This window comes from Drosophila innubila, chromosome X (assembly GCF_004354385.1).
Source record: "Drosophila innubila isolate TH190305 chromosome X, UK_Dinn_1.0, whole genome shotgun sequence".
In the NCBI taxonomy this organism is placed as follows: Eukaryota; Metazoa; Arthropoda; class Insecta; order Diptera; family Drosophilidae; genus Drosophila; species Drosophila innubila.
This window is the reverse complement of record NC_047626.1, coordinates 22794049-22819406: the sequence shown is the minus strand read 5'-3', so window position 1 is coordinate 22819406 and position 25358 is coordinate 22794049. Positions and strand designations below refer to the sequence as shown.

The 25358-nt window shown below is 37.4% G+C and overlaps 2 protein-coding genes and 2 non-coding genes across 5 annotated transcripts in view; 1 reads left to right on the top strand and 3 right to left on the bottom strand.

Annotated features, from left to right (window-relative positions):
* The window catches only part of LOC117789231 (glycine-rich cell wall structural protein 1.0), a 115336-nt gene that overhangs the window by 19012 nt on the left and 70966 nt on the right, over positions 1-25358 (bottom strand). The window lies entirely within an intron of this gene.
* Positions 16764-16837, bottom strand: Trnai-aau. Its single transcript has one exon. It is a non-coding gene; the product is annotated as a tRNA-Ile (tRNA).
* Positions 17615-17687, top strand: Trnar-ucg. Its single transcript has one exon. It is a non-coding gene; the product is annotated as a tRNA-Arg (tRNA).
* Positions 21589-23664, bottom strand: LOC117788498. Its single transcript, XM_034627286.1, has 2 exons — positions 22014-23664; positions 21589-21884 (listed from the first exon to the last, which is right to left on the bottom strand). The coding sequence occupies exons 1-2, from the start codon at positions 23662-23664 to the stop codon at positions 21706-21708; spliced, it is 1830 nt and encodes a 609-aa protein (XP_034483177.1). The 3' UTR covers positions 21589-21705.

Here is a 25358-nt window from a genome sequence, read left to right as displayed (position 1 = left end):
ATTTATTGCTGTGAGCACTTTAATTGGGTTTTGCCAACACATTTTGTATGATTTATGCAATGGCTTAAACAATGGTCAAAAGGGAAGAGCAAAATTACCCCTTTTCCCCCCTTTGCGGCAGCAGAGACTCGTGTCGAACTCTCGCTTAACTTCATAAAGACTTTATTAGTAAATAAAATTCCATAAAATATAAACAAGCTCGAGTCAAGCATAGGAAGAAGTAGAAGAAGTAAAATAAGAAGAAGACACAACAGACGAAGCGATGACCCGATGAACCAACGAACCGATGACCCTCTGGTAATTTTGGTAGAATGAACCACTGTCCACAGCAGTGTTGTCATTTCAACTGTTTAATAGCTAGATTACAATTTAGAATAAATTAATTTTTTAACAATTTTATTTAAAGAAAACAATTCAAAAATGTTAACATAAGTCATCTTAACAATCAAAATGTATTTTTTACTTTATTAAGTATTTTTGAATGTCGGCATATTTTTTATAGACGACAGGTCACAATTTAAAATTTTTGTCTCTGCTTTTTAAATTTATTTTTAATTAGAGCAAAAAAAAAATATTTTGAATATGAATACGGAATAAATAAATAAATAAATTGATTGTCCACTAATTAAAAATACGTTGATTAACATTTTTACACTGTCAACAAAAATAACACGATTCGCGCTTCAAGTTGAAAGAAAATTTGCCTCGATTTTTCAGTTCACATTTCAACTGTAAATCAGCTGACTTTGATCGAGACCCACACATGAAGGGTAGTCCCGAAAAACCTAAAATAAATATTTTTGTTCTATCCTGACTTTTTTCCATAGAGCGTTGTTATATTTTCGTTAAGTTATTTCTAGCTTTTATTTTTTCTCCCGGAATATGTGGCAACACTGGTCCGAAGTTGCTAGTTGAGCTATGCCACAATCTGGCCATTTCTTTAACTCTGTTATTCTCTCTATCCCTGTCCCATTTTTGCTCTCGCTGGCCCTCTCTTTCTACTGTACTTTCTAGATGACATTATGCAAATCGCTTGGCAGCTGCGGCTACTGCGAGTATACAAAAGCAGCCGGAATACCGATACGGATGCACACTGGCAAAGACTTTAAGTGGATTACAACGGCAACAACAACAACAGCAAAAACAAGTGCAACAACAGCAACAACAACTTGCAGCAACTTGTTAGCTGGCAATGCAAACCCAACAGCAAAGTTCAATAGTTGTTTGACTTTCGATACGCTGACGAGCTACAGGAGGAGAAGGAGAACTAAGAGGAAAGAGGGAGAGCGAGATGGAGATGGAGAGCAAAAGGAACTGCTGGAGGGGAAGTCTTACTTTGGCGGGGTTCGTTGCCTGCTCAAGAGTAACCAATGTCGCCGATGACGTTGACGTTGCATCCGCCAGTTTCCTGGCAATTTTATGGATTTTCAATTTTCTGCACTCGGCTGCTTAGGAATTTCTAGCTGATTGCCGCATTACGTATACGCCATGTATGACAGGCCCAACAATGATAGCCAAAGGATTACAATGTAAGCAGGCACTTAATCAAATCAATAGTTTCAGCTGGTATAAAATAATAAATGCTTTAAGTCAACATTTAAAACTATAACTATAATACAATTTATTAATAAAATTAAATTTTTTGGATAATAATGGTAAGTATATAATATCTTTAAGCAGTAAAATAGTTAACAATTTAAGTGCCAAATATTTCCAAACCGAGAGATCAATTAAATTGGAGAGCAAATAATAAAAAATATGAATAATTAATAAAGAAAAAAAATTTTTATTTATTCATTTCACTTAGGAATATTTCCGATTAAAAAATGTTTCAGCTGGTTCTAAACTCAGTTGTCAATAGTTTTGCTTAACTACTCGTCCCCTCTCCCCCTACTCCTTGCCACTTAATTTATAATTACTATATTTATTTCGTTTTTGTAATATTGATATTATTAAATAATTAATTTAAATACGACGAACTTTTCTTCAAATAAAAACCAAAGCTTTAATGCTTACAAATTTATCATCTAACATTTTCAATTATTATTCTGTTGCTCTTCCTTAACTCTTCATTTGCTCCTCTGTATTTTGATCATCAATTTATTGCTAGGCTTGATTCACTCTTGGGTCACATTATTCTCAAAACTCTCGACCCAACTGCAATTTAAACTTTGCTCATTGTCCGGCATTAAAATTGCTCCTATTTCTCCTCTTTTCTCCCTCTCTCTCTTTCTCTCTCTCACTCTTTCTCACTCTCTCTCACTCATCTGTGTTTCTGTTGTAACTAATTTCTGTTCGTCGCATTTTGTAAATTGTGTTTTTCTTTAGTTAGTTGCATGGCAAATAATAACTTCCGCTTTGCCTAAAAAATGATTATTGCAGCCAGTCCAAAACCCTAGACACAACTCTTTATCCCCTATTTACCCATCCCTTTACACCACCCCTCTCAAGTCATCCCTTAGCTCATTTCATTGCTTAAAGCGCCAACAGGAAATTTTTGCTTTGAACTTCGCCAAACTTTATTATACTTTACTTATAAGAAGCTCAAGAAGAAGCGGGAGAAGTGGGATAAAGGAGAGCAGAGAGGGAAGAGGAAGTGTAAGAATATAGAAGTTCCTGACTTGCACTGGCAGCAGGGCGGCTGTTGGGGGCGTGGCTGGCAAGTCTGTGCCCGCGAGGACAACACACACGCATTGCAGCAGACGAGGGTTGCCCAAACAGTTATCAAGCTAAGCATGCTGTATGTCACAAAGGGGATCAGTTTAAAATTAAGTTAATTTTAAAACGTCAAAATATTTGTGACTAAATTTATAGAATTTAAAATATGTTGAATTACATTTTAATCACTTTTAAATTGAACAATAAAGCATGAAATATAATTTTGTTAAATGCATTTGTATATTGTATAAAAGAGATTAGCCAATAATAATTTTGACGAAATTTTAAATAATTGAAGAGTATAATCTCTGATATTTTTGATTGTTTTCATAAGCAGTTATCATCTCTAGAGGTTTGTAAAGCACACCTAATATCTTTAAATTTTCTAGCACGTCGGCAATTTTTAAGACTACCCTCGCACTCTAGCACTAACATCTAATAACTACAGCAAATAATAACAAAAACTAGCTTCCATTATTCCCCATTTATGTGTATGAAACAGAACGATTGGAAACACAAGCATTCATTGCATGTCCTCCTCTCCCATCTCCATCTCCATCCCCACTCCCATTCCCATCCCCATCATCAGCCTATACTTCATCTCACCACACGCAAATGCCACGCCCACACGGACTGACGCCCACTGATAGTTTATCCACTCATTCCGAGCCGTTGAAGCGCAACCGGCGAAGTGAGGCTTCAACTTTTGTTCAAGTTGATCGAAAAAACGCGAATAAATCAACTGAAGAACTCAACAACAACAACAATAGCAACAACAGTTACAACAACAACAACAACAACAAAGAGAACAACAACCACAACAAGAACTTATCGTATTTATATGGTTGCATAAACAAACTTGTATGTAAAATGCTTTGTAGTTGAAAACAATAACTGATATGAACTCAGCAAAGGTCAAGGAAAGCAGTGAAAGCAATTAACGGTACAAGTTTGCAATATTTGAGAGTATTACGAGAGCTATTATAGTAATACATTTATTTTTGAAATTGGCTATTGTATTAGAGATTGAAGATTCACTTTATAACTTTCGAGAGAGCAAAGGGATTTTAAAATGAGACTTAATTTGCTCTTAGAAATAAATTTATAATCCATATTTTTATGTATATTTTTTAAAATTGGTCAATTTGTATAGAGTAAAAAAAATGCACAAAGCGGTTATAAAAATCGTAAGCTATAAGAAGAATTGGGTTTTTTTATGTAAGTTCCACCTAACTGACAATTACCCATATAAAAAGCCCAAATAACTTCTTTGTAAAAAGTGGAAGCTCGATATTCATTTTAGACCCATGGTTTCTTGGTCAATTCTTCTTAGAATTCATCGTAGATTACGATTTTCATCGCTGTTTTGTCGCGAAAAAAAAATTGCCACACTTTAATATTTATATTTATATTATCTACAATATGCTATATATGTATCTATATTTATATTTATATTGCCAAAATATCTCTCCTACTCTTCCTCTACCTTCCTCACTCTCCCTGCTGCATAATAAGCTTAGTTTTTCATTTGCTTTTGTGTTTTGAAGTGCAGTGTAGTGTATGGCAAACACTCGACAGCAAAAAGGCGTTTCAAAATTTTAATTTTAATTGAAATATTTATGCTGCCACTTTCCACTTGCCACACGCTGACGCTGACGTTGACGTTGACGCTGACGTTGTCGTTGCCTTCCAAATTTAATCAAGCGCCAAGTGTAAAGCAAAATCTAAACAAAATGCCCGCCAAGCCTCAAGTGTGTGTATGTGTGTGTGTGTATGTAGCTGGGGCAGCTGAAAATTAATTAAGTTGAGAAAATGTCAACGTGGCTGCTTTTGCCCCAACATCGCGCAGCCTTCCCCCCCCTCCCTCCTCGCCCCTCCTGCTCTCGCTTCCCCCTGCTCCCCTCGCCTCCTTGATTTTGTTACCTGCCGATTTGTTTCATCCCGTTTCGTTTCCTCTCGTCTCATTTCATTCCGTTTCTTTTCATTTCATTTCGTTACGTTTGTCGGCTGCCATTTTGTGCACTCTGTCTAGCAGTGTTGGTAAGTTGCTGTGTATGCACATGTGTGACACGTCACTTGAGATACCCTATTATTTCAGGGACTTACAGGATCAATACGCTCTCTTATAGAAGACAAACGTTACTCTACACCATTTTTCGAGTGCATATTTAAGCATGTGACATGTGATTTTCATTCTATCATCCGATTTGGTGGACTGTTAAAGAATACTTAAAGCTTAATTCAGCTAAATCATTTAGTTTGACATTTATATTTGGTTGGTCGCAATGTGGTTGGCAGATGAAAACATAATTGTCGCATAACTGTTTCATAACCGTTTCATAACCGATTCATAACCGTTTCATAACCGTTTCATAACCGTTTCATAGACATTTCGAAAGAATCTTAAAATACGCTGAGCATTGCATTTTAGTCACTCAAGATGTCTTGTGACACTATTAACCATTGAATAACCGTTTTACAACCGGTTCAAAACATTTCTAAGTGTTCCGCTTGTCTATAAATTGTTTGATTTGCAGGATATGTCCGCAATGAGCACACGGCACAGCCTCTTTTGGGACTCTTATTAAGTTTTACACCTACCACAAACACACACGCACACATGCACACACATTCACATACACTCGCCCACACACACACACACACACACACACACATTTGGCACACCTGGGTGGTGATTTAATAACGCGACGCTGCAAATTTTGCGGTTTGAATAGCAGCTAACTTTATTTTATGATAAGTTTATAATGCTACTCACACACACCCTATGTATAAAATACACACATATGTGTTACACTCTCACACACACACACACTCTATGCAGTTGTGGGAATTGCAAAGAGCGCAAAAATAAAACAAAAGCGAAATCATATAAAATGAAGCCCATGCGGTGCACAATTCTTCTCTCTTTTCCCACTGCTTCTCTTTCTCTACATTATTGTTAACCCCTTTCCCCCTATCTATCTATCTCTCTCTTTTCCTTCCTCTCTCCTCTTTCCCTAGTCCCCTTTTTCCCTGTGTTTTTCATTTTTTTTTTTGTATGTTTGTTCACTTTGAGAAGGCTGTAAAAATTTGTTTAAATTAAACTAAACTGCAGCAACAGCAGCAATTGAGGCGTTCTCCCGAGAGTGGGCGTGGCAATTGAAGTGGACGTGTGGGCGTGTCACCTCGGGAGAAATGCTCGCTAAATGCAATGTGTGAACGGAGGAAATTATATTAGAAAATTGTTGTAGCCACGTCTCGTGGGAAGAATGAACGTTGACTGAGTGCATAACAGAGTTAAAAGTGACGTGATAGAGTTATTCCCCTTCTCCCCTTCTTTCCTTTACCACTGCAATTCCATCTGCATCCCCCTTCAGCCTGCTCCCATCCCTCTTGATCAACTGAATCGAAAGTCAGTTGAGAACATTTTTTGCCTTTGGCAAAAGAAAAGCACACTTTTGGGCAAATGTTTTGAAGGAAAAGAAGGAAAGTTGAAAAGGGAGTGATGACAGTATGAGGGTGGGGGTGGGGGTGTGTCAATGGTGTCCATGGTTAGACAAACAATAAGTGAAAATTTTCAATTTTGTATGCAAAACTGTGACATTGCTCGATAGTCACGCACCATACAAAAGTGTTGATGACAAAGAAAATGATGATGAACAGGAGGGAGGATGATAATGATGATGATGATGATGATGATGATGATGCTGCTGTCTTTGGCTTGATTTTGTGTGCTGATAGGCGCAAAAAGTCAAATTGTGGCAGCCAATTAACAGCAACACAGCACGATGGGGCAAAGACGACCCAAAACATGCCCCAAGAAAAGCACAAGTCAAACAAAACGAGTTCAAAGTGCATACATACACAGAGACAGAGAGAGAGAGAGAGTGAGAAAGAGGGGCGGAGAAAGACAACGACCAGGAGATGAATGGAAGGGGTGGGGGGGGTTAAAAAAGGGTTAAAGGGCTCTTGCGTGGCTGCGGACGTGCCTCATGCTGCATGCGGCGTGTTGCAAGCTCGTTTATAAAGTTGACAAAAAACGTTTGGCCCAACGATAATCATCTGGCAGTTTTGCGCTATCAGCGACACACACACACACACACACACACACACACACACACACATACAAGGACAATGAGCAACCCAAAAGGAGCCACTGAAGCGTGCCAAAGATGAGCCTGAAAATGGCAATGACAATGGAAATGGGAATGGGAAACAGAGCTAAGAAATGGGAAAGGGCAAGGGAGCTGAGAAAGAGTAAAGCGGGGAGAGGAAACTGAGAATGGACATGCCAAAGATTCAGCAGCTCGACACTTTTTGCCATTTGCCAGTCCAAAAACAAATGTGCACCCAGAAGATGACTGGCAAATTTTAAAGCGTTATCAAAGAACGCGAATGACGTGGAAAGTGACTAGAGAAGCAAAATAGAGAGAGCGAGAGAAGGGAGGTAAGAGGGGTAGGGAAAAAAAAGAGAAAAGCTAAAAAGGAAAAGGCGCTATGGGGGTTAAAGAAAGCAACGCCTGGGGGCTTGACCTGCTAATGAGTGCAACATGAGAAAAAGGCGAGCGCTCGCACAGTGGTATCAATGTATATGAAAATGCATTACAAAATTTAAATAAAATTTTAATAAGCTTATTGTAAATTAATTGATATAAATGAGCAATTTAGACAAATTTAATTTTAATTGATTTAAGTATATTTGAAATACATTTTTTTTTATATATTATTGATAAGGACAGTGTCAAAATAGACTCGATCAATAAAAACTGAAGTTCTGGCAGGCAATTCTTTTTTCGCTTGTAAGATAAAGCTGCCTATTTAAAGTTCCAAATTATTAGAAAAGAAAAAAAGATTATAATAATTATGTATTTGTTTGATGCATCAATTCTTTTTGTTTTAAAATTTAATTCGTATTTAAATAAAATTGTCTAAAATAATTTTTTTTTTAATTTTTTAGAAAATTTAAATATTTTAACTGAATTAAATTAATGTTTTTCAGAATTTAAGCCACGGTGCAAGGGTCACAATAAGCACAAGGCCAAGCCCTAAACAATGGCAGGAAAAATGGAAAATTGCAACTCAAAGCAACATGCAAATTGCAAAAACAACGACAACAACAACAACGAGAACAACAAACAAACAACATCCGCCTGAAAGTAGGCTACGCAAGAAGCGAAAGTGAAGCGCATAACAATTGGGTATTAGTTATCTGAGAGAGACTTGAAAAAGTGCAAAAGATACAGAGAGAGAGAGAGAGAGGGAGAACTCCTTAAAACGCGACACTGTGAGAAATCATCAAGCAATATTTTCTGAGCCATTTGCAATTGATAAATAGAAAATAGACCCAAAATATCATCCTATTTTCAAAGCTCTTTTCGCTAAGTGCAAATGCTGAATATTAAAATACTCACAGAAAGAATTCAGGTCTGGTTGTGAATACTCTATAATTTGAGTACTACTTAGCTTTTTGTGTTGAGTCTTGTTTCAAGAGCAACATATGTATGTGTGAGTGTGTGTGTGTGGCATGTGGCATGTTGCATATACAATGAAAATGCATTTATAATTGCAGCGCCTTTTGCTCCATTTAAGCCAAAAGAGACCCTAACCAGATGTTGCATGCAACAACGTCAAGCACTTGCGGCTTTTATAGGCCAGACGCGCAACGGGAAATCTCTTTGTGTGGCAACAACTCACCTCCAACCCCTGCCCAATTGCTACTGCTGCTGACAGCCAGTCGCTGATTAAGAACTTATTTAAATGGAGTCGTGCAACAAATTGAGGCAAGTTGGCCAAATCAAAAGCGAACACGAAAAGCGTAGCGCAAAATTTAATTTCTGCAAAAGTGAAATACTGATAATGATGAGGGCTAAAAAGGCAGCTGCAGACAAATTGAAATGCACACACACACACACACACACACACATACACACACACACATACACATAAAGAGAGAACGCAGACAAAAGACAGAGAAAGCAACAAAATGTTGCCTTTGAATTTGCATCATATATAAAGGTGCAAACAGAAGGGGGCGGGGCAGAGCAAAAGGCAGCAAGTCACTCTTATTCTTCTTCTTTTTGCTCTTCTCTTTCTCTTTCTCGGTCTCTGTCTCCAACTTCATCATTTGCTTGTGTTTTTTATGGCATTCGCTTTGTTTTCGTTGTCGTTGCAATTAAATGAGCGCACAAAAGTATGCAATGCAAATTATATAAAATGCCAAATGGCAAATGCTGTAAACAACGGGGTAAAAGGAAGTAAAGCGAAATAGAGAATGCACTATGGAAAATTTTGTCATTTTTTTTTTTTCATTAATTAATAACTCGAGAGCCAATAAGATTTTTTTGATTAAGTTTTTTGCATTGGGCATATAATATCCCGCCTTTTTTCTGGATTCTGCGATATGCAAATTATTTGTTTTTCAAGCTATCTTGCAGGTTAGGCGTGTTACTATGTTCCTAACGTGTTGGTTAAATTTCATCCAAATCGGACAACTATATCATAAAGAAATAATATGAATTATCGGTAAGAAAAACACCTTTTTGGGAAAACCTTGTTAATTTTTAATATTTTTAGGCCAAACACACTAGTTTTAAGTGATTGTAAGTTTCTGCCATTTTAGTCAACGTTAGACTACCATATCATATAGAAAAATCGGCAGTAAAGCGCCAATTTTTGTTGTAATGAACAAATTTTTTTATTGAGATTTAATTTTAATTTTTAACGAGTGAGATGGCTCTCTTTTTTATAGAATTACGAGGACAATACGACCAAATTCTAGAATTCAAGCTTTTAATCACAAAGTACAAGCCTCTTTCGCTTTTCAATTGCATAACCTGTGTTATAACTTAACAGTGGCGAGTTCTGTTAAAATCTCTGGTATGTAACATTACAGTTTGGACATTTCCTGGACATTTCGATTGCTGTTATTAAGAACGTATTTTTAAAACTGTCAAAAATTGAATTTATTCCAAGAAATCGGGAAAATTCTCCATAGTGGAATGCTAGAAGAGGTAGTCAAAATAAAAAAGAAAGAGTGACAGACAGCGATAGAGAGAGATAGCTACAAAAGCAGTCGAGATCTCTGTGCGTTGTCAAAGTTGCAGACACGTGACACGAGTTTTAAAGTTTGCAGCATGTGAAAACGTCGTTGCTACGTGCACTCAACACCTGACTAACTCCATTCTGTTTCTCTCTCTCTCTCTCTCTTTCTCTCTTGTTGTCTCTCTCTATCCATCTGAGACTCTGCCAATTGCTCAGCTACAATTGCAATTGAAAGTGATAATTTCATTTCATGCAGAAAGCTCCTGAGTATATAGAATATATGTATTAGTGTGTGTGTGTGTGTGTGAGTGAGCTTATCTTGGTGTGTGCTTGAGTAAAAACTTTTGCTAACTGCCCAGTAAAACCCGGAGCAACGTGTTCCGCCAAGCAATTCCTTCTGGCAACCTTATGATTCATGCAAAATGAGTAGTATATGTCTTGACAGGGTGCTAAGAGAGCTCAAAAAAGCCTTGCAATAGAGTACGTTGCATTTGCTGACTTTGAAGGCTAAACGCCAGGTCTTTCAAAACGTTCGCTGCTCTGCTATGTATTTTGACACGCCCTCGCCTTCAAAGACAGGCACAAACCTGTTAACCACCACGAAAGAGCGGACATAGCATAATTAGCGCAATTTTTACAGTTTTTCTTTATGTTTTTTCATTCTTTGTGGATGATCTTCATATACTTGTAATTTTCTATCGCAAAAAGAAGAAGCTGCCGTCGAGTGCGCACGTGTTTGCAAAGTGATTTTGAAATATGAAAACTTGAAAAATATTATTTTACATCGTAAGTACAAAAAATATAGTAATTTCTTTTGCATTTATACATTGCATTTATTTATTTATATTTATATTATAATATTTTATTTATTTATTTAGAGCCGTCAAATATATGATTTATGTATGTATTAATACGTAAAATGCGTGGTCGACTTTATATTGAAATGTAAGTACGAGTAGATACTATTTTATGTAATACAGAGTTTAATTCTTAAAGTAATTAATTTTTTTTCATTTCTTAAAGTGTGGATGCACACGCAAAACCAAGCCGACGCCTTTGGAATAGAAAAAACCGAACCAAGACGAGACAACGCACTGGGGGGAATATATACTATTTATAGATTTAAATATAAATATTTTCATTATGTTATTATTTATATATTACATTTGTCTAAGCAAATATATATGCATTTTCAATATTTATTGTGTTTTAATGAACGTTGCTTATCCACTCCAAAGAAATGCCTTTGGAAGCATTATGTTCAGCGAACGCCGCAGGCCTGCTCTACTGCCTTCTACAAGAAGGCCTTCTGCAACGTTGTTCTTGGAAATGGGCGTTGAAAGGGAAATGGGCGTTAATAGAGCCATAACAGAAGCCCTGCCAAACTACCTTGCAATGCTACCCTTCTTTCAGCGTTTCACCCCTGTATAATAGCGAATGGAAAACGTCAGATTTAGCAACTGCTCTTACGTTACTTAACATGTGGTTTGAAGTTACTTTCGATAGGAGCCAAGTTTTATTGGGTGGGCGTAAGTTTGGACAGCAAACATAGGCTTACAAACACATACAATCTAACACACAAACATGTACTTTTAAATATACACTGAAAGAAGTGTTATATCTCTCTTACACATTAGTAGATTAATTCATAAGAAACTCTTGTAGTAAGTCTTTAATTAACTATTTTTTTTAAACAATTCTATAAATATTTAGATTTATTTCAGATTGAATTAATCAGATAATGGTAATTAAAAGCTTTCCAGAAGTACAAAAATTAAAATTATGAATATTATGCATTTATTTTATTTATTTATTTAATTTTTTTTTTAAAGTATCCTCATAGTTTTTCAAGATTATTCTCATAGTTTCACTAAGACCGTTAATCATCCGATTTGCTTAATTTTTTTGTTAAAAAGCTTATGAATGCTTGTTCCAATACCTGAAGTCTAAAATAGGGTAGCTTTTACTGTAATTATAACTTTCTATAGCTAGCTTTGTTTTAGAGTTGATTAATTTAATTTATACAAACTTCCAAACTTTAAGAACGACTCAAAGGTTTTGCTCAGTGCACATATGACTTTATATAAAGGCGGCAAAATCAGGTTAAACACACAATCAACGAGCTGCGATGGAGCATGAAAGCAAGGAATGCAGTGCAGGGAAGGCGAAAGAGGGTAATGAAAGAGGGGAGATGCTAGAAAGAGAGGAGGAAGCGAGGGAGTGGGAGTAACCATTAAAACCATCAAACCAAAGGCAAACCAATTGGGTCATAATTGCTCTACGAACGCCAAACGCAAATGAGTCGTAAGCAGAAGAGCAGAAGTAACTGGCAACTGGTAACCGGTAACCAGAAACCGGTAGCAGGTAACGGGCAAATGTAACCAGGAGTTGCAACATCAGCGGGTTAAGGGAATTGCTGCAGATGCCAGGCTAAGGGTCACTTTGCCATGGACAGAGCGATTGCTTTCCATAAGTGGATTGTTTGCCAGTGCCAACGAACACGATTGTCTATCGATATGTAGATGTGTGTGCGAGTGTGTGTGTGTGTGTGTTGTAGCAGCTGATGCTCGCAAAGCTCTCTTTAATGGCTTACAAGAGACAAAGCCACAATTTGATTATTTTTGCATCGTTTCATTCATGTTCGTCAATTAGGTTCAGACAGTTAAAAAGGGTATCGATAACTCGAATAAAATCAATTGCAGTGGAAAGTGAAATGAATTATTTGATTATAAGAGTGTTTTGCAGTCAACAATTGCAATCAGTGTGCATAGAATAATTCCTAAATTTAAGTTAAGGAAAATTTTGCAAAGTTTCTACTTCGCTTGCTTGACGCTTTGTCAATTGATGACACTGTAAGTAAAATTATAATAAAAAAAAAAAAAATATTAACAATATAAAGTAGTGTCCAAATTGACTAATAAATACTGTTATTTTTATTTTTTTTGTATGATATTATTACTAATTTGACTAATAAAATTTGACACAACTTTATATTATTATTATTTTTTTTTTTAAATTATATTATTACTAACAGTTAACACGGTTATTCGTCGGTTTTGTACATAAAGGTTTGAAAGCATTTGCTACATAATCAAAAATTCTAGTAAATTATTGAAAACATCTGACCTATACAAAACAGATTTCTTTAATATCCACACAGTTTTTTGATATTTACTCAACACTCGCTAAAGACAAAAAACTTCAATACTAACAATCTTCTGTGTTTTAAAAACGTTTAAAAACATTTAAACAAGAACCGTTACAATTCCAATTTTGAGAATAGAATTAAAAAAATAATTTATAAAAATAAATTTTATTTTATTTTTTGATTTTAATTAAACAAATGATGTTATAATGATGTAAAAATAATTGATATTCAATATTTATAATAATTGAATAATAATTGAAATTCAATACTTATTTACAATTTTTATTATATTTCTTATTTCAATTTAAATTTTAAATTATCAATTTTCAGCTTTGCATTTTTCAAACACCAATTTACGACTCCTGAATTTAATGTTAGGATTGAGCTCTTTTCTACTTGATTTTTGTGAAAATTTGGAAAAATGCTGTTGTTAAATGAAATTTAAGTCAAATACTTGCTGTTTAAAAAACGCTCGGCGAAAATGTTGCATTGGTTCAGTGGTTTTTAGTGGTGACTTTGCGTTAATTTGTTGTTTGATGTGAGGCTCTAAGCACATCTACATACACACACCCGCACACACACACATACACACATATGTGGCCGCTTGGGGTGCACATTCAGTGAGTCAGTGAATCGTTAAACAGACTGAAGAGTGAAAAATGGTGGCAAGGGGTAAATGCACAGGGCGGGGGGAGGGGAGGTGGAAACGCATTTAATGAGCCCCGTGTGGGCAACATGTTAATCCCAGTTACAAAATGCAGTCAAACGGCGTAACATCAGCTCCGGGACTTTGAGGGTATTTGCATTTTTGTATTTTAATTGCCCCCGCGGCATTAACTCCCCGTCCTCTCTGCTCATAAGGATGGAAGCAGTGCAGTTTTCCCCTCATTCTCTCTTTCTCTGTCTCTTTCTCTGTCTCTTTATTCACTCATTTTTTGTGCTCGTTCATTGAGTTTCAGGCACATAAATCAAGACGCTGACGAGGCGTCAAAGGCAGCCACAGACAGAGACATAGAGTCGCCGAATTGCTCCAGCAGGAGGAGAGAGAAGATGCAGAAGGAGGGAGAAGGAGAAGAATGGAGATGAGCATAGCAGAGAATGAACAGGACGAAGCAGCAGAAACAGAAGCACTTCATAACTGAACGTATTCCTAAATCGCATACATTTTAAATGCCGAGACAAAGTTGATGCCACATGCGAGTCAAAATGTGGCAAGAGGCAGGCAAACTTGTAGCTAGAAAAATATGGGGGAAGGGTGGGGTGAGGAATTGGAAGGGGGAGTGGGAGTAAGACCGAAACTGTAGGCTGGCAATGCGATAACAACAATGACGCCGGTGGCCAATGGACATTGGTTGTCGTCTTGTTGGATCGCTCTTTGGGGCAAAATAAATTACCATAATTTAGGGGTAATTCACTGCCAGCGGCAGCAAAAACTCTAAGCCACGGCCCAAAACAACGTTGACAAAGGCCCAAACAAGTCAAGAGCCTGAGAGGGTGAGGGAGGCTGAGAGGAGGGAGTAGGAGTAGGAAAAAAAAGGGGGAATGCGACTGGGCAATGGGATTTTCAACGTCGTCGTCTTCCAAGTCTTAAGTGGACATGAAACATGCACGACCAGCCAGAATGATGTGTGTGTGTGTTTTAACTAGATGCATACCCCAGACTGCTCATAGGGCATACACGACTGTTGACAAAAGCAAATCTGTGCATTTGCCAAGAAAGTTGGAAATTTGAAGCTCAAAAAAGCAAATTCCAAACCATTTGATAACTACCTTATTCTGCCGATCTTCCACTCACTTTCCTTTATACTTTCTTTATTTTTTTCTACATCTATAGTTTTATTATTCTTATTCGAATTATTATTTTTATTCGAGTATTTTACAGCTGTTTCAAATTTCAGTTTACAGCAACTTTCAGCAAATATGCATCTTTCGGATAACTCTGTTCTCTGGATATTTGTGCTCAATTGTTTCGATATCATAAACTAGCATCATTGCAAGCATTTTGAACCATTTCTAAAAAATATCTATCTATCGATAAATGCAACTACAAAGTTTAATTGTAATGTTAAAAGTTGAGCTTTAATTTAAACTTAAAAAAACGATTTAGAACATACTTTTTTGAAACGTTTTCTAAAAATATCGATTTACCGATAAGTCATGGTCCTTCGATATGCATACCCCATGCAATTCATTTAGCTACAGGGTAACTGCACAGTCATCTACTTATTTGATATGTCTTTTAGTTAAGACTTTTGTTGTAGTTACTGTTGTTGTTGGGTACTGGAAAGGAAGGACATTTCCAGCACTGTGTGACTGTGTGTGTGTGTGTCTGCTTAGTTAAGCTTTTGATAAACTGCTTCGCCCAAACTTGAAACTTACTTCCTAACTAAGAACTGGTAACGGGTAACGAGTCAAATCTCTCTTTCTATGCCAAAAACTAAGCGCTAAGTAAACTAAACTAAACTAAACTAAAAGCCAAAAGTAGCGAGTAACAATTAATATCTCTTTTTCTCTGCAAAAAAAATGTAGCCATTGATAAAAGACATTTTAACTATGGTTAAAAAGCCAAAAGTAGCGGGTAACGAGTAATGAGTAACTTTTAACGAGTTAACCCACTCTTTTTATGAGTCAAAACTGTAACTCGTTGATACAAGGCTTATATCGTTGAATAGCCACAAGTAACGAGTAGCGAGTAATTGGTAACGAGTAGGTAACTTCTAACAAGCCAAGGTAACTAGTAACGGGTAACTGGTAACGAGTAACAACTAAAATCCTTCTTTCTGTGCCAAATGCAGAACATTTTGGTGCAAGGCTTAAAAAGTTATATAACCACGTGTAAGGAGTAACGAGTAGCGGGTAGCTGGTAACGAGTCAATTTATTATTTCTGTGCCAAAAACGGAACCTTTTGGAACAAGGCTCAAAAGTTTCTGAAGCGGGTAACGAGTAGCTGGTAACGGGTAACGAGTCAAATCACTGCCAAAAAAAAGAACGCTTTGGTACAAGGCTAATAAAGTTCAATAGCCAATGCGACGCCTGCGAAATGTGCGCACAGCTCATTTGATGCACATTATCGTGTTTTTCCGCAGTTTTTCCTTACTACTTTTCCTCCTGCCGTCGAACGCTTTTTATTTGGGAGCTAGTTAGTTTTGAATGTTTGCCAAAAAGGCGGCGCAGAAAATGAACGAAAATGAAAACATTTACAAGACCCAGACAGCGACCTCTGACCTAGGCAGCAACTTCAACCTTTTCCTCCCTATAAATTCTCTCCCCTTCTCATCATCCTCTCTGATATTATTTTGAGTTGGCGCCTGCAAATTGTTAGCCATGAATCGAATGAATTGAATTGAATTGAATTGAATTGAGTCAAGTTTGAGTCCGGTCGTTGCCTGATGATAATGATGTTGATAATGCTTGCAAATAATGATGTTGCCAACGAAATTTTATTGTGAATGAAATTGAATTCAATTGTGGAAAATCGAATGCGACGTCAACTGAGACGCCGACGCCGACGTTGCCAGCCAAGCGCAATAATTGCGCAACTTATCAACGTTATTCGTCTGCCTCAACGCCCACCACTCAGTGTAGGCGTGGCAACGGTTACTTTAGTCAAAAAGCAGCCGAGTAGGCCATAAATGTAATGACATCTAAATGTAAATGGTGAGAGATATAAATTAAAGCTAAGAATTACGACTTGACATTAAACTATGTATATTAATTAATATATACGAGTATAATCAATGCAACTAAAATTAAAGAAACATTTTACTACGTCTCACAGATTATTTTTGATTTCTTTTTAGAACACTTTACTTAAATTTATTTATTAAATATAGACATTAACTTCATGAAAAATTATAATTAATTAATTTTTAATTCAAAAATAATTTAAAAATTAAAAAAAAAAAATTATTTTTGTGGCCCATGAGGGGATCGAACCCGCGACCTTCGCGTTATTAGCACGACGCTCTAACCAACTGAGCTAATGGGCCGTGTTGAAAATCGACGGCTACGCAGCAAACACAATTCGATTGCCAAATGTTCTCATTGTGCTAAAAATAGAATTTGCTACAGTTTGACAGGCGCTGAACGCGATCACAGCAAAAGCTTTTTGCTTAAAGCTTCTGCTCAGTATGTTCCGTGTGTTTAAACTTTAAAGCTTTTGCTAATTAAATGCGCACCGGAAGCAGCAGCATTGCCAGCAATAACAATCACAAGAGTGCTCGTTGTTGTTGTTGCTGTTGTTGTTCCTGTTGTTGTTGGGGTACAACAATAGGAAATGCAGGTAAGATGCGATGCGACGACTTTACAACTCATTTTGCACATTTCCTTGACATTCTCATTTCAGTAGCTCCCCTCTCACTTATTCTATCTTCGCTTCTCATTGTGTGTGCAACGTGTTCCGCTTTTGTTGTGCAGACGTGTGCAAGTGTGTACCTCTCCCTGTGTGTGTGTTTTTGCTACCTGCGGAGCGAAGTGAGGAAATATGTCTGTTCATTAGAGCGTCGCTTAATTAGCACAACGCTTTGTTTTGCACACACACACACACACACACACATATACACATGCATTTGCTATTCCCCATACTCCAATTACTAATCTCCCATTCCCTTATGCTTTATTTATGTATGCTTGTGCCATTAGCCTCGCCTCGGCTTTGGCCACGTCAGCGCCAACGTCAGCGCCGCAGTCGACGTCCAACATTGCGTCATTCGAGCGTCGAGCGTCGCATCTGATTTGTTTGGCTTCTGGCGCCTCGATTTCCAAGCGACCGTGTGGCCTAATGGATAAGGCGTCGGACTTCGGATCCGAAGATTGCAGGTTCGAGTCCTGTCACGGTCGAAAAATGTAAATTCTTTTTTGTACTTTTTAAAATTACTTTTTTTATATTGCTTGGATTTTAAATAATTTTTAATTTTATTTTTTTAAGCTGAAAATTTTCCTTTTTTAAAAATTACGTTTTCATTTTGTAGTGTTAAATTCGTTACATATGTATATTTTACATTTAAAAGACCCTACCTTTATTTTTGTACTTTTATTATAAAGTTGGCTGTCGAAAAAAGTTAATCTTCTTTTTTACATTTTTTGAGCTACTTCTTTTGTTGAGTGTATTATAATTTTTCATTAAATTTTTTAATTTCTTTTTTACATTTTTCACTATTTTATGCTAGAGTAAAAGTATAATACTTTTTTGCTTTTTCAACTTCATTTTCTTCTCTTTTCTTTTGTTAATTGTCAACGTCGCATCAACATCATTATTCAATTTGTCAGTTGTCGTTTAGCATTTTTCCCATTTTCCTTTCTTCTTATTTTATTTTATTTTTTTTTGCAAGCAGACAATTAATTTCCATGAAAATTAGTCGATTTGTTGTCTCCTTTTTTGTGGACCTGTTTAGGTTGACAAGCGTTTTTCCTAGACAGGTGTTAATTAATTCCTTAAGCTATGCCGCATATGCAGCTACTGCTGCAGCTGGACAAGCTTCTGCTTCTTCTTCCTCATCCTCATCTTTTCCTTACAATATTCCACTTTTTTTCCTTACAAAACTTTTGCTACGCAACTTGAAGAGGGTTGTGTGAGGGGGGCGGGGGGCTGAGGGGGAGGTAACATATAACCCCAATTATATGCAGCAGCAACGACAGCACTTTGTCCGTCTTGCTCCCGCTTTCTTTCTTTCTCTCTCTCTCTCTCTCTCTCTCTCTCTCTCTCTCTCTTTTGCTGTGTGTCCGAACTTTTCGATAAGCGTTTAATTGCAGGTCGAGAACTGCGACTTCGCGTTTTTCCCCAAACGGGAAATGCGTTGAACAATTTCAACCGGATGTTAAATGTCACTGCTGATATTATTCTCTACCTCTTTACCTCTTCCTCTCTCCCTTTTACTGTCTCTGTCTTTGCTGTCTGTTGGCAATTTATGAGCGACCATGGTAAAAACGTAAAGAAATAAAGCGAAAATTATGCTTAAATTGCTTGCACTGCGTTTACAGTTACAGTTTAAAGATGGCGGCTTTATAGCTGGTCATTTAACTGTTAATATATTTACGTAAATATATATACAGAAATACGAGAAAGTCTGTATGTCTATTCATTAAGTTAATCAACTGTTTTGGGGAGACTTTCGCTGATTTTAAATTAAGAAATCTTCAATTCTTTTATACTTTGAACTTATTTATAGTGCATTTAAGATAATCAGAAAGTCACATCATTGAACTTAATAAAATAGTTATTGATATTTATTTGTTTATGTCTAATATTTATTTTAGCTCTTGTAAATTTTAATTTAAAACTCAATTTGCTTTAGCTTATAAAATAACAACAAAATTGTTAATGTTCATATTTTTCCTCTTTTCGTATTATATTACATAAAAAATCAAGCAAAATTGGAATAAAATGGAACAAATAAAATAATTTTTGGTTATAATACTGAAAAAGGGATTAATTCTATACCTTTGGTTTAATATCTCTTGAAACCGGTCCGGGATACAAATTAAAATCTACAACAGGATTTCACGGGATTCGCTTTCTGTACATTCTATCTCTAACTCTTTCGCGCTCTTTATATTTCTCTACCTCTTTTGCCATCCTTGTGCCTTTTTGGAATCTTCAACTGAATTCTAGTCACAACTTTATGACGACTGAGTTTAAATTAACCCAAGACCTGCCTATTAAACACGTCACGGGAGAGAGGGGAGAAACTGAAGTGAGTTGACTCTATCACGCACTGACTGGCACTTTTCTTCCCTCTCTCCCTCTTTCTTTCTCTCTCTCTCTCGCTCTTTTCTTCTCTCCCTTTCTCTCTGTCTCGTGTGCTGGCATTATGATTACGCATTTTTGGCTGCAAATGAAATGTTTTGTCAACTTGCTGCCAAAACAGCACACAACTTAATGGCAGACGTACTACAGGCACACACACACACACACACACACTAGCACACACACTCGCACACACGCAGCAAACAAACAAACATTGGCGCAATTTTGCTGCAATATCAAAAAGTTTGCTTTGCTTTTTTCTGCCGACATCACAAGCAGACGTCGCTGCCTCTGCCTCTGCCTCTGCCTCAGTCGACGTCAAAGTCAACGCAGACGCTGTAATTTGCATTTGTAATCAAAAAGTTGCACATAAACTTTGTTTTATGCTCATTTTCCTGCACCCACACATACACCCACATACACACACCGCCACACACCCATGTGTGTGTTGGTTCTGCTAAGAAATTAGATGACAGACACTTTAATATGCCATGTGCACATGAGATTCACAAAAAATTATCATCATCACAGCGCAGTTTTCCTCAATATTTCATCATTTTCCGCTGTCAATAGTTGGCCGAACAGCGGAGAAGAGACAAGAGAAATAGAGGAAAATGGGGCACAAAGGCATACAATAAGGTAAAGCTTAACAGAAACTGCGGAAAATGAAACTATCCACGTTTTTGCTGCAAGCATTAAAAGAGAGAATTTGTGGAGTATTTTCCTGGCGTAAATAGGGGGAAATTCTTAATACTCTTAAAAGCCATTAGAGTTGCGTTTAAGATTTCTACTTAAAATTTCACAAACTGTTTAGTTAATTTTTGTTCTTTGATTAAATTTTGTTGCAATTTCAGCTGTGAATGTGTTTTTTTGGTTTGATACCCTGTAACAATTATGCTGATTAATATTGCATTGAGTTTCTTTTGAATATAGCACACCTTGGGAAATTAACTTTTACTGCTTATAAGTATGTTTTAATTCACTGGAGATTATTAAAAGATTAAAGTCTGTAAATAGAAAATAATTACTTGTCTGTAACGAAAAATAACTTTATTTTGATGCATTGGTGTCCAAAAGCAAACTTTATAAAATTTTCTAATCACCTTGCTATCGCATGTATTTTATAGTGTTTTTTTAACACCCCTGTTTTAATGTGTTCAACACAATACAAAAAAACGCGAAAAAAAGGTGTAGGTTTTTTTGTTGTATTACTTAAATGTGACTTAAGTAATGGTTAAGGAATGAAGACCATGTTGAAATTGAATGCGACAGACAGAAAAACTTTATTTTCTCTAGACTTATATATAAGCTATATAACACATCACTTAATAAGTCCCGGGCCTAACATATAATTGGTGCCACTAATAAAAAATCCATATTTTTTTTTCGAAAGTTCCATCCTCTATAAGATCTGTGGCCAAATATGAGCCTAATTGAATTATCAGTATGCAAGTAACCGTCAGTTTAAAAAAGTTCCCTTTTGATTTTTTCAAGCAATGAAAAAATCTAAATTTTCTTGCATTGAAAATACAATTTTTTTTACGGAAAAATACTTTTTAACCCAAAAAATTGCTTGATTAATGTTATTCAGAGATTGCTCTGTTAAAAACAACGGTTTGTGGTGGAACTATGAGATTAAACGTTGTCGTACAAACACAAATGATGAAGAACTCTCTAATCGTCCAAATTCGGCAGTTGTTCCGGAAAATAAAAAAAAATCTATAAAATATTTTTTTTTATCGTAAAACGAAGTTGAGGTAGGTAAGAAATTAAAGGTTTCAGATAAAAGAATTTTCAACTTCTAGCATGAACATTTGCCTCTGAGAAAGCTGTTCTCAATATGGGTCTGCCTATGCCTATAAAAGGTTAATAGGCATAAAAAAATGTACATTTTCATAGTAAAGATTTTCACAAAATAGCATCGCATTAATAGAAAAGCGATGGAATCAGGGTATATACTTAGAAAAATATAACATTGATGAATTAACTTGGATTTTGTGTAAAAGTTGCTGTTTTATTAGTGATTATATATTTTATGTTATACACGAATTTCAAATTTTATGTGATATTATATATGCTATATACTAGGACATCTGGCTTGCTACGTGCACCTCACCCCCGATTCATCGAACGAAATTCAGCGAATTGAGTGTCTTGTACCGCATCGTTAAAAGTAACAGTTTTCCCTGTGCTTTGTACCTGTTCATTAGCGATGTGTTCAATTTCAGGCTCTTCTCGGCTGCAGTTTGTGTTGTGGTTAAGAAACTCTTCAGTGCTGTCGTTTTTCTCATCTGGATACAAGAAAAAAGAACAACATCCCATCATTTTATTAAATGTTATTGCTCTGATTCACAAATGAATCTAGATTGGGATTTTCGAGAGTCGTGCCAGGAAAAACCACCTGTTATCGGATAACCCACCTGTTAACGCTCCGACCAAGTATCCGGATAGCAGAGGTTGTATGACGGTCGTCTCTCCATTAGGCAAACAGTTTATTTTGGAATCGGGATACCTTAAGCCCCCTACAATGCATGGGTACGTGGACTCATCCCTCGCATCCACGCGTCCGTTGTCTGCAACGAACGCACGTGGACATGTCTTCATGGACTTACTCCTCATGCTAGGGAACACGATTACGTTCAGCTCACATACGCCATCAAGACTCTTCAGCTCAGTAGACAGTCCTGAGCGCAACTCGTTCTTTGTGGCATCGATAAAGGCGTTCGCATTCCAGCTGACAAAGTTTATGGCTTCGTCCTTGCCGTTAGAAGTGGGTGTCCGAATTTCAAAGTATGATGGCCTATTCCTCCGTACACGTCTCTCGTACTCACAGCTGCTGGTTAAGATGCTGAGATCTGTTTGCTTCGATGTTTTCATCTCAATAAGCGATCCCATCATATTGTCATTCTCATCTTCGAAGTACTCCACATTTGGTTGGGCTTCGATAGTGTATTTGTGACCAAATCTTTCGGCCAGAGCGGATACATACCACCAGGGCACGTTCCAGCTGTAGTGGGTGTCGAACCAGTCCACCTTTATGTTCTTTTTCAATGTGGCCAGGTTCATTGACATACCGAGCCACGAAGCGGCGAGTGCGTCATCCACAATGCGGTCGGAGTTGACCCGGGTTTTGATCACAAATCCCTGGGTAAGCTCAGGCCAAAGCAGCCGATAGCTGTCATCAATGCATCTTTGTCGTTTGCCCAGTCGATTGTGCTCAAACATTGTTACTCCAAGCTCACAGGCTGCCCAGTTGGTTAGACCCAATAACAGCGATCCATATGCCACTGTGGTGTTGAACATATCAAGTGAGTTCATAAACACATGGCGAACGGCTTCAGGATCCCGTGTGTACACACCTGCTGCGCGCAAGATCCGGACTGGAGCCGGGGACTCAGTAGCCTGGTATTGGATGCAGTCCGCACTCAACTTCCACATTGATGGAGCATGCGTTGCATCCCTGGACACGTTAACTGCACCGTAGGAAAAGAAGCAAAGCGGATCAGTTCTCCAGTGCAGTCTGTTTAGCATTATGTGCTTTTGTGAGTCTTCGTTGTAATCGCCAATGTCACGTAGCACATGGTCTCCAATCTTGAGGTCGTACTTCGAGTTGAATTGGTACGTTCCTTCTGTGTGATCACGGTCCTTTTCGTCCTTACCATCTGCCTTTGGTGGCTTCTGCGGGTCTGGGTAAATGCCATAACCATTATATCTGCTGGTGCACAAGACGGACGCTTTAAGGTGCAGCCTTCTGAGTTCCCGACGTGTCATGAACATCTCACACATGTGGTTCATTGCATGGACACAGTCTTCCGGCTTGTACTGCGTGCCTTGGTCAACTCTGGTCCTGCCCAAATAGGCCATAGCGTACTTGGCGAACTCAGGCTCCCCGGCACGTTTGGCCGATATGCCCGGCTGTACGTTATAATCCTGTGAGGAGGGAAAGTCAGCTGAGCTGGAGTCAATGAGAACGAGGCAGATGTGGGTGTAGGATCCGGGAATGTATGCGATGGCTGCGCGCGGAATTGCACCGACGGATAGTTTCTGGCCAGGAGTCCTCTCCTCGACCATGTTATCGCAGTCATATGTGATCTGAACTGAGTGGTTCCACCAAGCCGTAGTGGTGAATGACAAGATATACCATGTCATCTACGCCGATCGCCTTCTTATCCTTATCCATGAACTTCACTTCCTCGCTCGCGTTGCCAGCCAGTAGTGCAGCAAATTCATCGAGTGTCCTTAAATAGAGAGTGGATGTGCCCGTCTGTGTGCCAATCGATAGCTCCTCATTGCTATCGATTGCTGGCGTCCACTTGGTGGCACATGTGCTTCTTTTTGGTCTTGCGTTAATGGCAATGTCATAGGTCAAGCTGGAACTGCTGACCATGTTCCACGGCTCAGACGTTATAGTCTGCAACATGTACAGTCTGAGCACGGCTGCCTCATCAAGCAATCCAGATGCTGATATGTCTGTCAACTGCATTATTGTGGCAAGTGATCTCTGGTCCTTCAGTCCTGCCACTGGGATTATGTTGCGGATCGCTCCAGACTGCAATATATCCGCATCTAAGAGACCCTGATTTGCCTGCCGAATGGCGACAGCTCCAATGGAGCAACCAAACTGTCCATGCTCATGTTGACATCAACTCCTATGGCGGGAAAGGTTGACATCGTCCTAGTCTCCGTTCCTGCCACCAGCGAATATGGCAGCAGCGTATCTGCCCAAGCTACGGGACTGTACTGAATAAAGTCCGTCTCCATCTTGTTTCTCAGTACCTCTGTCCCAGTGGGCAAACTCTGGCCTCCAATTATGACTGGTGTCGGTATCGGATCAAGGAACAGTTTCTGTATTACCGTTAGGACCTTCGATGGTGCCGCGATCGCATTTGTAGCAGATACGTTAGGGGCCATCTGTCACAATCAAGGACCGCAAACTAGAGATATGAATTCAAACTTTCACTAAAAAAATCAATGGGAAGGACATTTTCAAAAGCAACATGGACTTTTAGACGATTTTAGACGTATTTAGTGATATTAGCCAAAAACTTTTATCTACTGTATATAAAATATAAATCTTTTTTTATTCTTATTTCCAATTTTTATTCGAAATATACAATTAAATATAAATTTGTATTCGAAAATTACGAAAAAAATAACTTTTATTTAATGTATTTTTTTTAAATAAAAAAACCTGTTATTTTGTTAGTTTAAAATAAAAATAAAAATGTCATTAAAACTTGAAATTTTTTAAATAAATACGATGAATTTTATTTTGTAAGTTTCAAATACAAATTTGAAAATAATCGCTAGTAGGTAATTTATATTACAATACTATACTTTTTTTTGTACTACCGTATTGCAAGAAAGTGAGATTTCTTAATGTGAGACTGTGTTCTTTTTGTTCTTGAGCATTTGCGAGTTTTGAAAATCGCATTACATGTACTCTCAGAGAGTAGCTTCCACAGTTTTTCTTCGTGCCTGACAAACAATAACAACTTTAATTGCACCTAATTAACACCAACACTTTTTATCATTTCAGCAATTTACGCACACAGCTGACTAAAGTTCAGCCAGTGTTGTATATCGCCGAAGAGCAACAGCTGACAGTGATCTGCAACCTGGCATTGGGTTTTATAACAGCCAGTTTTTGACACGCAACAAATGCTTAACGTCTTTTTGAATTAGTTGTCATAGATCTGAAATGTATTGCATACTTTCAACGTCGAAAGTCAAAACTTGCATACCATCAGGTTGTTTTTACTTTT

Coding starts and splice junctions, on each gene's coding strand:
- LOC117788498 (XM_034627286.1), bottom strand. CDS start 23,664: ATGGTCGAGGAGAGGACTCCTGGCCAGAAACTATCCGTCGGTGCAATT. Junction 21,885..22,013: donor CTTGGTCGGAGCGTTAACAG/GTGGGTTATCCG, acceptor TCTTGTATCCAG/ATGAGAAAAACGACAGCACT.